This window comes from Diabrotica virgifera, chromosome 3 (assembly GCF_917563875.1).
Source record: "Diabrotica virgifera virgifera chromosome 3, PGI_DIABVI_V3a".
Taxonomy (NCBI): domain Eukaryota; kingdom Metazoa; phylum Arthropoda; class Insecta; order Coleoptera; family Chrysomelidae; genus Diabrotica; species Diabrotica virgifera.
Window position 1 is genome coordinate 99,045,719 of NC_065445.1, and position 13,074 is coordinate 99,058,792.

Genomic DNA, 13,074 nt, shown 5'->3' on the forward strand with positions numbered 1-13,074 from the left:
TTGAACCTTGAAAATCGTCATTATTCGAGTTTTTTCAGTTTTAAATTGTTTATAATTCGGAAACGAATAATTTTAGAGAAAAATTACAAAATACCTTTTTTGTTTCCAATGATCCAAATAACCTAAAATAAAGTCTACCCGGGCCGAAAAAATTGATTTTTATAATTTGTTTAAATTTTTTTAATAAATGTAGCAATAACTCCGAAATTATGGCATTTATTTATAGGGAATATAACATGAAAAATAATCAGTATTTCTTAACGACTTCAAAACGCAAAAATATTCAGAGTTAGAAAACCCTCAGCCGCCAAAATCTATAAAAATCATGCAACCTCTTTCCGAGATAATTGGGGGTTTCCATGCTAAAACTCACTCTGTATATCTTTACTTTTGACGAGCATAGCTGATGATGATTACCTTCTATCAATAAGGAAACAGAAAAGCATTTTACACTAATATGTTTTTATTTCTCATGTTTATTACAACTAACTTGGTGCTGATGGTTTTATACTTTCTTCATAAGAAGGAGGTGCCTCTCCTGAGTGTTTACCTGTAATTAAAATTATTATATTAATCTTTTTTCATATATTCGAGCAATCAACCATATCTTAGAATAATAAAGTAAATTTTTATTTAAAGGACTGCCAGATAAATAGAGTAGATTTATCAATGGAGTTTACCTATTGTAATATTTAATATGAATGGACAAATACACTCACCGGAACAAAATTCCGCCACCCAAAATTTTTGATTAAGTTTGACAATTTATAACTTTTTTATTTGTACTCCAATTTTCAAGATTCTTGCACCAGTTTGTAGGTAGATGTATTAGTATTGTTTGGTATTATTCCGGTAACAAAAAAGTTTTGCTTGCGTGGCATTATACAGGCGTGAAAGGAAGCGTTGTATTTTCTCCAGAATTTAAAAAATTCTGTGGAAAAATGGAATAGCTGATTTTGTTTCATAGTCCTGTCATATTATCCCAGAGGCATCACCAACATTTTGTTTTTCGAATTATCCGAATATCTTTTTTCTTGTAAGGGCTGTACCATTTTTTCTAAATAAAACCACTGATTGACTCATAAAATAGGTAGAGGTTGAATTCATAAGATTAGAATGGCCCGCATGCAGCCCAGATCTCAATCCTATTGAGAATTTATGGGATGAATAAAAAAAAGCTATTTGCCGTCATCCTAGGCCTCCAGAAAATTTGGTACAGTTATGGCCCTGGTAGAGGAATATCGGGCTATTCCCCAGGCAAGGAAAATACATCTTTATTCGATTCTAAACATATTGCGAGCAGTCGTTGCTGCAAGGAGTGGACATCATCATCATCCAGCCTTCTGCATCCAAAGTTGAACATAGGCCTCCCCTAATTTCTTCCAGTTTTGTCGATCTTGGGCTTTCTGCAACCAATTCCCAGCAATCCTTTTGACGTCGTCTGTCCATCGTGTAGGTGGTCTACCTCTACTTGTTCTGTCTTCTCTTGGTCTCCACACTGTAATTTTTTGGGTCCACCTCCCGTCCTTCATTCAGGCTACATGGCCCGCCCAATTCCACTTCAGCCATGCTACTCGCTCTATGACATCTGTGACGCCTGTCCTTCTTCTGATTTCTTCGTTTCTGACCCTGTCTCTGAGAGTCAGTCCAAGTAGTGACCGTTCCATTCTTCTTTGGGCCACTCTAAGTTTCGTTGCTGTGGCCTGGGTTAACGATAATGTTTCGGTGCCGTAAGTCATGACTGGAAGCACACATTGGTTGAACGTCTTCCTTTTCAAATAATTTGGCAAGTTGCTCTTGAAGATATCTGATAGAGCTCCATATGCGGCCCATGCTAAGGTGATCCTTCTCTGTAATTCAGCAGTTTGATTGTCTCTGGCAATTTGGATTTGGATTTGAAATCCAAATCCAAATGCAAATCCAAAAAAAGGGGTGGACATACCCGCTATTAAATTGTTTTGTTGTGTTATTAATTTTGTTTTGTTAATTTTAGTGCGTTTGATATTTTTAATTAAATAAACCTTCAAAGCAGTGTTTTTATTTACAGCTCTTATAAGAAAAGAGATATTCGGATAATTCAAAAGACAAAACCTTAGTGATACCTCCAAGATACCTAATACAAAAGGAGTATGAAACAAAATCAGCCTTCCAATTTTTCCACAGAATTATTTAAAGTTAGGAGAAAAAACAGCGCTTCCATTCACCCCCGTATAATGCCATCTAAGCAAAAATTTTTTGTTACCGGAATAATAGCAAACGACATCAATACATGTATCTACAAACTGATGCAAGAATCTTGAAAATCGGAGTACAAATAATAAAGTTATAGATTGTCAAACTGAATCAAAAATTTTGGGTGGCGGAATTTTGTGCCGGTGAGTGTATAATATCGTTAGTCTTACCGTTTTCTCCATATGGACTGCCATTAAAATTGGTCGATGAAGGCCCTGCAGAATAGGGTTGACCCATTGGATTGTCTGCCGGAAGGTGAGAATTAGATGTGGGGTTAAATAGTGGAGTTGGTGAAAGTGCACCTATAATTTATTAAAACTATTTTATCTTTGCTATTATTGATATAAAATTTTATAATGTGCGTCTAAGTTTCTCCCACATTATTAGGGATGAACTCGAGCCGAGCTTTTAACAAGCTTGAGCTCGGCTCGAAACTTCGGGTCTAGGACGTTTCATCGCCGCCAGTTCGTCGCCGCCGTTTCGATGCCGCCAGTTCATCGCCAGCCGATTCATCGCCGGCTGTTTCGATGCCGCCGGTTCATCGCCAGTCAGTTAATCGCTAACTGATATATTTCCGAATTTTCGACCAATTTTAGACAGTTACATTTATTATTTATTTTTAGTATTAATTAGGAATTCTAGGAAATGCGAGATATGACCATTCCCGTTGCCATACTTAATCTTTTAATAGACTTTTAAACTTTTATAATATAAAATATAATTTAACACTACAAATTTAATATTGTTTAGTATTAAATTTAGGGGAAGTAGAAATGGAACAGTAAATTAATATAATAACATTTTTTATCTATTTATTTGTCGTAAGTTTTGAACTGAATTTAACGTCGTGTCGTGTCATCTCCCATAATACAACATCAACTTACTAACTGGCGATGAAACGGCGGCGATGAACCGGCGGCGATGAAACGTCCCATTCCGGAAAAATCCGACTGTATCAAAATCAAACGTGGGGTCCGAAAGGGATGGTCCAGTGGTGATAGTATACTATGTATTATACTAGGTTCAAGAAGCAGTGGATGATGTTAAAGCCGGAATTCGAATTAACGGAGAATGTATCAACATGTATTTGCTGACAGTTCTGTAGCCCTCCAGGATATAATGAACTGGATCTCAGAAGTAAGTCGGAGATACGGACTTTCACTAAATATTAAGAAAACAAAATGTTTGATCTCTAAGAGGGAGAAGCAATTTGGACGAATCAGTGTGAACGGTCAACAAATCGAAAGAGTTAAAACATACACCTAAAAATCAAATATATATTACAGAGAAAGCAGGATCTTCATTTAAAAAAATGGCTAAGCTATTCAAATGTTATGATTTATCAATACCCACAAAAATCAGGTTACTACGATGATATATATTTTCCTATAGGTACTGTTATACGGAGTTGAGTTGTGGACTCTCACAGACGCCACCTGTGTGAAGATATCTTATACAGACCACGATCATAATCAGAACGGTTTATTAAGAATACAAAAAGAAACATGGAAACTTGGTCACATCATGAGGAAAAGCGAGAGATATGGATTGCTGTTACTAATTGTACAGGGAAATGTAAAAGGAAAACAGGGATCAGGAAGTCGAAGGATTTCGAGGCTGAAAAATCTTCGTACATGGTTCAACACGACAACCACAAATCTTTACAGAACAGCAATATGCAAAGTAGGTACAGATTGACATGATGGTCGCCAACATCTGAAATGGATAGGCACTACAAGAAGAAGAAGTTCTCGAATAACTAGGAAAAATATGTAAAGTTTTAAACTCAATAAAAATCAGGAAGTTAGAATGCTTAGGATACATTATGAGAGGAGAAAAATACAACTGTTTAGGAACCAGAACAAAATTAAACACCGAGAAAGCTTAGGAAGACATATAATTTCATGGAAACGCAATCTCCGTAAATGGTTTGGCTATAGTTCCATTGAACGTTTTTGGACGCATAACAAACAAACCTATAATGGCCAGAATGAATGAAGAAAATAATTTCCAGATTTTTAAATTATCTAAAATACAAATGTATAAACTAAAAGTGTGTTGTTCATTACCTGGTTCATAATAAGGCATACTTGGTGCAGGAGGTAAGCCAACAGAATTTCCAAGAAATGGAATATGACCCAGTTTTAAATTAGCGGATATTTCTAAGTTTGCATGAAATCCTTTTATCACTCCTTTAACCTACAAATCAACAATTATTAAACGTATAAGCACAGATTAACATAACATTAATGTTATGTTAATCTGTGGTATAAGGAAAGGACAGTATTTATAGTATGCGGCAAAATAAACTGTACTGAAATGAATATTGAAATGTTTATGATTATTTATATAGCTATTATACATGATATAGCATTACAAATATTATTCACGACGACGTTCCCGATAAAACAGATGTTAAAGATGCCCTGTGGTACGAGAAAATCTTTAATTCTACTCCGCGATTCTGGAATGTAAGACGATGGATTGGTCTGCCTCCTTCAGCATTTCACATACAGGGTGGGGCATTAGTGTGACAAAGTCCAATTACTCGTTTGTCATAAGAGATACGAAAAAAAGTTAGTTAGGTAAAAGTTGGGGCACACATAGTACCATAATTTAAAAATATTTTTAATTATACAGGGGCGTACGTATTGACAGGGTGACGCAAACTTATGTTTTTTTAAATGGAACATCCTGTATATTTTTACATTTTTGGATTCTCCTCAATGTTTCCTTTCTTAAAATATATGGTTTTTTAATATTATACGGGGTAGTTTCAAAGTTAATTACGTTTTTTTGTTAATTTCGTAGCAACATCTACATCCTGTAGAATTGTAGTGATTTGACATTAAATTTTCTATTTATATTCAAACGAGTTTTAATATAGTCTACTAATGTTAATCATTAACAGTATAGCGAAATGTTTAATTTTAGTATATAGAGTGGGTCGAAACTCGGAATGAGTATTTTCTGAGTTTTCTTAAATGAAACACCCGGTATTTTAGTATTGTAATGAAATGATATTTTATGGTACTTTTTTATTTCTTAGCATTCCCTATACCTAAATGCTTTAATTTGTTATTCGTGATTCTTTAAGCCAAACATTAATTGCAATAAAAATTACGTGAAATTTTATTAGGTGGTCGTGAAAATATCCAATCAAAAATAATTTTTAATTTTTCGAAAAAAATACATAATTTTCTAGCCTGATCCTTAATTTATTAATATTGGATGATATTATATCCAAATACATTCGTAGATTAGATGTATCCGAGATGAAAATAATAAAATACTAGTTCACGAAAGGGATGTCAAAAAGAGATGGAGAAAGTACTTTGACAGCTTATTAAATGAAGAATTTGACAGAGAGCCTGTAGAGTCAACGGAGACAGTAGCAGCAGTGGTCACCAAAATAACAAACGAGGAAGTGGCTCAAGCTCTTCAAAAAATAAAGAAAGGAAAAGCGGTAGGACCAGATGATATTCCTGGTGAAGTATGGAGAGCATTGGAAGAGACATGAACAAGGTGGCTAGCATGCCTATTTAATAGAATTATGGAAGTTGGACAAATGCCAGACGAATGGAGTAGTATACTGGTACCTGTTTACAAAAACAAGGGAGATATACAACAATGTACAAACTACAGGGCTATAAAACTGCTTAGCCACACCATGAAAATATGGGAAAGAGTAATTGATAGACGGATACGTGAAGAGACCGACATATCCGAGAATCAATTTGGCTTTATGCAGGGCAGATCAACAACAGATGCAATTTTCATTATAAGGCAGTTAATGTAAAAATTCAGGAGTAAAGAAACAAACGCTCATATGGTATTCATTGATCTTGAGAAAGCATATGATAGAGTTCCTCGAGAGATTCTGTGGTGGGCACTCAATAAGAAAGGAGTCCCTGGTGAATATGGAAAGATTGTGAGGGATATGTATGAAGGAGTAATGACTAGTGTTAGGACAGGTGTGGGGGAGACTGATAAATTTCATGTGAAAGTAGGATTGCACCAAGGCTCTGTGGTTAGTCCGTATTTATTCTCATTAGTTTTGGACCAGATAACAGCGAAACTACAGGGTAACATTCCATGGTGCTTAATGTATGCTGATGATGTCGTGTTAGTAGGAAATAGTGAAAGAGACTTAGAACAAAAACTGGAACAGTGGAGGCAAGCTCTGGAGGAGAAAGGTTTAGAGGTTTTAGTAGGACAAAAACAGAATATTTGAAATGTTCATTTAAAGATGGAGTTACTACAAATAAAAAGGTATCTTTGGATGGTGAACTGATTGTAAAAAGCAATAGTTTTAAGTACCTGGGATCGGTATTACAGAGTAATGGAGAAATAGAGGAGTTGAATGCAGTAGAATTAGGGCTGGATGGATGAAGTGGAAAGAAGCGAGTGGTGTGTTGTGTGACAGAAAATTCCAATGAAGCTGAAGTGAAAATTCTATAAAACAGCCATAAGACCGGCTATGATGTACGGAACTGAATGTTGGGCAGTGAAAAAGAAAGAGGAACAACGAATGCATGTGGCGGAAATGAGAATACTTAGATGAATGAGTGGAGTGACAAAGAAGGATAAAATTAGAAATGAGTATATTAGAGGAAGTCTAGGTGTGGCACCAATTGATGCCAAAATGAGAGAGCGTAGGTTAAGATGGTTTGGCCATGTTCAACGTCGAGACGTTAATCACCCAATACAAAGAATAGCTGAAGTGCAGATTCCTGGAAGGAGTAGGAGAGGAAGACCAAAGAAGACCTGGGGGGAGACGATAAGGCAGGACATGTTGGTAAAGGGGATTAACATTGATATGACCCAAGATAGAAATGTGTGGAGAAATGCAATTAGGGAAGCCGACTCCGCATAGGGATAAGGCAAAGAGAATGATGATGATGCAAATACATTCGTAGTTGGTGCTTAAAATATTAATCAAACATAAAAAATTCTCCCTAGTTGGCTACGACACAAAATTTGCTTAAACATTTGACATTATTATACTTATATAGTTCCAGTTGATTTGTTACCATTACTAATATTAATTTTTCTAATGAGGAACTGATTAAAATGGCTTTGTGCTAGGAGAGTATAACAAAAATGAGCTACTTGCAATAAAAATTTATTATCAGCAATTTCCTGATAGACGACAACCAAGAAGAGAAACTTTTGAAAGTATACTGAAACGGTTTCAACAGACTAGATACTTAGATTGTAAGAACGGTTGTACTAATATGCAGATCCTCAGTGACACTAAGGATTACATTTAATTCCTGTTTTCTTTACTTACTTTCCTGTTTTTGTTCGATCAGATTTATCATAATCCAGTGTCCAGTCCGTTGAAACCGTTCTAGTATATTTTTAAACGTTTCTCTTCTTAGTTGTCATCTATCAGAGAATTTCTGATGAAAAATTCTTATTGCTAGTAGCACATTTTTGTTATACTCAATTGGCACAAAGCAACTGGAACTATAAAAATAGTATAATGTCAAATTTTTAAGGAAATTTAGTGTCATAGCCGACTAGGTAGAATGATGTATGTTTTTATTAATATTTTGCGCCCCAACAATCTTAACTACGAATTTATTTGGATATCTCATCCAATATTAATAAATTAAGAATCAGGCTAGATTATGATGTATTTTTTTTCGAAAAATTATTTTTGATTGAATATTTTCACGGCCACCTAATAAAATTTCACGTAATTTTTCTTGCAATTAATGTTTGGCTTAAAGAATCACGAATAACTTACAAATTAAAGCACTTAGGTATAGGGAATGCTTAAGAAATAAAAAAGTACCATAAATATCATTTCATTACAATACTAAAATACAAGAAAATACTCATTCCGAGTTTCGACCAACCCTGTATACTAAAATTTAACACTTCTCTATACTGTCAATGTCTAACAATAGTAGACTATATTAAAAATCGTTTGAACATAAAATAAAAATTTGATGTCAAATCACTACAATTCTACAGGGTATAAATATTGCTACGAAATTAACAAAAACACGTAATTATCTTTTAAACTACCTTGTATAATATTACAAAACCATATATTTTAAGAATCGAAACATTGAGGAGAATCCAAAAATATAAAAATATACAGGGTGTTCCATTTAAAAAAACAAAACTTTTGTCACCCTGTCAATACGCACGCCCCTGTATATTTGAAACTATTTTTAAATTATAGTCCTATCAGTGCCCCAACTTTTACCTAAATAACTTTTTTTCGTATCTTTTACGACAAACGAGTAATTGGACTTTGTCATACTAATGCCCCACCCTGTATATACCGGGTGTCCACTTATATTTTCCCCCATTTTAACTGCCTATAACTTCTAAACGGTTCAAGATAGAAATATGCGGTTTTCGCTGAAATGTTTTATTTTAGTAAAAGTTTTGTCTGAATGGATTGAATTTTTTATATCGCTTTCAAATACGAAATAAAAAATGGCGGATTTTTGAAAAAACTTTGTTGACTTTTTTTAATGGAACACCCAGTATATTTTTTTGTAAATTGAAAGAAAGGTCATTCACCTATCCAGCGATATAAAGTTTTTCAAAATCGGTTGTCAAATCACTGAGTAATTAATTTTTAAAATGAGGGGTGCAACGTGGATATCACATACCTAAATAACATAACTGAGCAAAATGATATTATGTTATGTGATTTCTACATTGCATCTCTCATTTTAAAAATTAATTGCTCAGTCATTTGGCAACCGATTTTAAAAAATTTAATATCACTGGATAGGTAAATGACCGTTTTTCCAAGACACAAAAAAATATACTGGGTGTTTTAATAAAAAAAGTCAACAACGTTTTTTTTTTAAATCCGCCATTTTGTATTTAAAAGCAATATAAACAACGGTCATTTACCTAAAAACTTGAAAAAACGGTCATTTGTCTATCCAGCGATATAAAAATTTTTAAAATCGGTTGTCAAATGACTGAGCGATTAATTTTTAAAATGAGAGATGCAATGTGGAAATCACATAGCTTACTTAGTTATGTTATTTAGGCATGTGATATCCACGTTGCACCTCTCATTTTAAAAATTAATTACTCAGTGATTTGACAACCGATTTTGAAAAACTTTATATCGCTGGATAGGTGAATGACCTTTCTTTCAATTTACAAAAAAATATACTGGGTGTTCCATTGTTGACCAAAAGTCAACAACGTTTTTTTCAAAAATCGTCCATTTTTCACTCCCTGGCCGTGTGACAGGTTGCTTCGTCCTGCTGAAACCATTGTTGATTTTAAGCTTGGACCATTTTCGCGACCTTTTCCGTATGACTGAAAATAGTACTACTCGATAAAACAGTTTCTAAAAAACTGAGAACCTAAGCCTGAAGCACCTAAAAAAACACAATATTCAAATACGTTATAATGACGTTCGGAAACCACTCACTACGTTTCGGCACATGACACATACAAGTTTGAGGTACTGAGTTTTCGTACTGTTTATTTTGCCGCATGCTGTACTTACTTTCAAAACAAACCATTGCTTAAATAAGCTGCATCCAGAAAAATTATTTATCGGAGCGGTAGCTGGTATCATAAAATTGAGATTGTACGTTCTTTCGCCGTGGGCACCAACTCCTGTATCTGATGCATGTGCTATAATATCAGTTTCATGTTTGTGATGAGTATTTGGTGAGGTAGTTGTATATTCTGTATGCTTAAATACGAAAAAGTAGATAAGTATGTGATACAATAGGTAGGTATATTATAGCGTGTATTAATGATCGATTAATTACTAGACAATTTTTGATTTTTGATCATAAATGAATGATAGATATGTACTCCCTTCAAGGTTCTTAAAAATCTAATGTGTAAATTAGAGCTGGAGGGTCACATAATAGAACAAGTCATGGAGTTTAAATATCTAGGCATCACACTATGCAGCTACGGAAAGCTCGAAACAGAAGTGGAAGATCAGGTGAATAAAGCAAACAGAGCCGCAGGTTGCCTGAATGAAAAAATATGGAGAAAAAAAATATCGGAAAAGAAATGAAAATCAGAATTTACAGAATTGATACAGAAAGGACAAAAATAATGCTAGAAACAGCAGCGATGAAAACACTTCGAAAAATCGATGGTATTAAGACATTATAGGATAGAGTTAGAAGTCCAGATATACGACGGAGATGCAAGGTGGGCAACATTAATAACTGAGTGGAAAACAGAAGAGTAGATGGAACGACCACATAAGCCGAATTAATTACAAATAGTAAGGACTGGGAGAGACGGTTCCTCAATAGGAACACGATCAGGAGGAAGACCACGAAAACGATGGAATGGAATGACAACTTACTGGAGGCACATTGAAAAACAAACAGAGCCATGTTTACACAAAAAGCAGAAGAAGAAGAAGAATCTTAAATGAAATGGAGAACAAGTGGCACATAATTTTTTCAAGGTATTTCAATCTAATGATAAATTGTTTGCAAATTTAGTCCATTTTCAATAGGTAAAAAGAAAAAGACTTACAATAAAAACAATTGTCTTTATTGTAAGTGAGACGACTGGTTTTTGGCATTACAAGTTCAGCCCATAATCAGGTCGACGTTATCAAATTACTTAACCAATAACGGTACAAGGATTTACACCCAAGCAATGTAGCAGCCTTATTCGCTGGTTGATATTTCTTAAAAAATCTAGTTTAATATAACATCCAACGGTCTACTTCTTATTTCTTTTTATCTTACATAAAAAATAATTTCGATATTTGAAAACCATAAAAGAGCTTTTCCCATATCTTCATCATTATCAACCTGTATATACTTCGTCTAATTTACTAACCGTTGCACGTCATCTGCGTCATAGCATGTGACGTCGCATGATACCAACACGAAATATTTGGCGGTAGGTGTGTTCTTTTCTAGAATCATTTTGCCGAGTACACTGGAATTACAGCCACTACACATATTTTATTATATACGCGTAGAAATAATATTTGAAGATTTCTATTAATGTTAACCTAAAGAAATACACAATATTATGTTTCATTTAATTTGTATAAATGGATTATAAAGCGTTTTTATGAAGCACATTTGTTCGAAACACACTGTGACTATAATCGAATGAAGGTGACCATAGAAAAAAGTGTTGTGTGATTGGGTAGAATGCGATCTTACCCTTCAAAAAATATGTCACGTATTTCAGCACCTGGGCCCGGATTACGTACACTCGATACGCATCGTATCCGCCATGTTTTCCCATAAGGCGCTACAGTAAAACATGGCGGATACGATGCGTATCGAGTGTACGTAATCCGGGCCCTGGTTAATTGGAAGAATACTACAAATCTGGCCTCCACATAAGTGGTCTGTAGCTTCGATATGATAGGTGTGAAATTTTAAACGTTCTTGTTGTTGATTGGATAGAAAGGGTGCCATAATCTAGCCTCCATGCTAGGTACATAGCCTCCATACGGTACTTCCAATATTTAATATTTTATTCAAGTGGACAATAAAGGTAAAACACAAACAACTTTTGTTTCTTAATTATTTATTTATACAATAATGTGACATTTTACATAGAAATATGAGTATTTAATTTGGATTAAATAAATGTTTACTTGTTATTTTTCCACCGTCTGCACACAACAGCTGAACGGAGCAATGAACTGTCAATACGGATGGAATGGCCATGTCCCATTCAAATAGTGAAGCAAGATTGACACCAACATACAAGAGAGAGGTCCTAGAGAGACAGACAAGGTGTTGGAGAATTTGACAGGCCGTGTAATTTGAGTTGCCTATATAAATGGACCCGATTGAATCAGTATTTACAGTTCGTTGAATATTTTAACTTATATTTTAACTTGGCTAAGGCCTAATGCTGATTGGCAGTACATATTTCAAAATTTAACCACTTTTTTGTATTTAGGGGATAAATAGAGTACCTACACAGTGCCATACTTGGTGTTTAGATACTTTTCAGAATTGTTATTTGTATTTATCAAAACAAATACCTACTTTCCTAAAGTATTTGGGAGTTAAATAATTTTAAAACTATTTAAATACTAAATTAGGGTAAAAATTTGATATAAACGGATTTGCCGAAAATGGCCTATTTTTTTGGACTTAGCCTAAAAACCCAAAAAAAGGACAAATTTTAATGTTTTTGATGTGGCAAATTATAAAAAATGCATAAAAAGTATGAAAAAGACACAAAAAAATTAAAAACTGTAAATTATCTTAAAACGAGAATACAAACAACTAATAATATAGTAAATTATTTGAATAATATTTAATGTAATCGAACTATTGTAATTATCAACAGGTTTTTGATGTTATTTATTTATATTCATTAAGATGCACATCAGAAAATTACCAAAATTAGAGTTATGCGCAGTACTCAAGTTGTTGTAGATATGCGCACTGTTGCCACATTTAAAATTTATTTTTACGGAACAAAGATGCAATCGCATATTTTTTGTGTCTTTTTCATACTTTTTATGCACTTTATATAATTTGCCACATAAAAATCATTAAAATTTGGCCTCTTTTTGGGTTTTTAGGCTAAGTCCAAAAAAATTACCATAAAATGACAGTACAAACAACAAATAAAATAGTGCACATCGGAAAATTACCAAAATTACAGTTATAAGCAGTAGTTGAGTTGGTGTAGGTATGCGCACTGTTGCCACATTTAAAATTGATTTTTTCGGAACAAAGATGTATATCGTTAAATCAAAATAAATCAAATTCTAATATATGATAATCAACCTACCTTAGTATGCCGGCGGGTAAAGCTCCGAAGCCGCTTTGAAAAAGTGGTGCATCCTCTCCAGGCGTTTGGGATATCTCCTCTTGAAGTAAA

General features: G+C 34.0%; 1 protein-coding gene across 8 annotated transcripts in view; it reads right to left on the minus strand.

Annotated features, from left to right (window-relative positions):
• Nucleotides 1–445: 445 nt before the first annotated feature.
• The window catches only part of LOC114334668 (arrestin domain-containing protein 1), a 48,726-nt gene continuing 36,097 nt past the window's right edge, over nucleotides 446–13,074 (minus strand). For 7 of the 8 annotated variants that reach the window (XM_050645338.1, XM_050645337.1, XM_050645340.1 and 4 more), the window contains exons 6-9: nucleotides 9,734–9,925; nucleotides 4,302–4,431; nucleotides 2,403–2,534; nucleotides 446–550 (exon numbers count right to left, since the gene is read on the minus strand). In XM_050645338.1, coding sequence (XP_050501295.1) covers nucleotides 486–550; nucleotides 2,403–2,534; nucleotides 4,302–4,431; nucleotides 9,734–9,925 — 519 coding nt within the window. In that variant the 3' untranslated portion in view covers nucleotides 446–485. The remainder of the gene's footprint in view (nucleotides 551–2,402; nucleotides 2,535–4,301; nucleotides 4,432–9,733; nucleotides 9,926–13,074) is intronic. The other variant, XM_050645345.1, reaches the window with a different exon arrangement.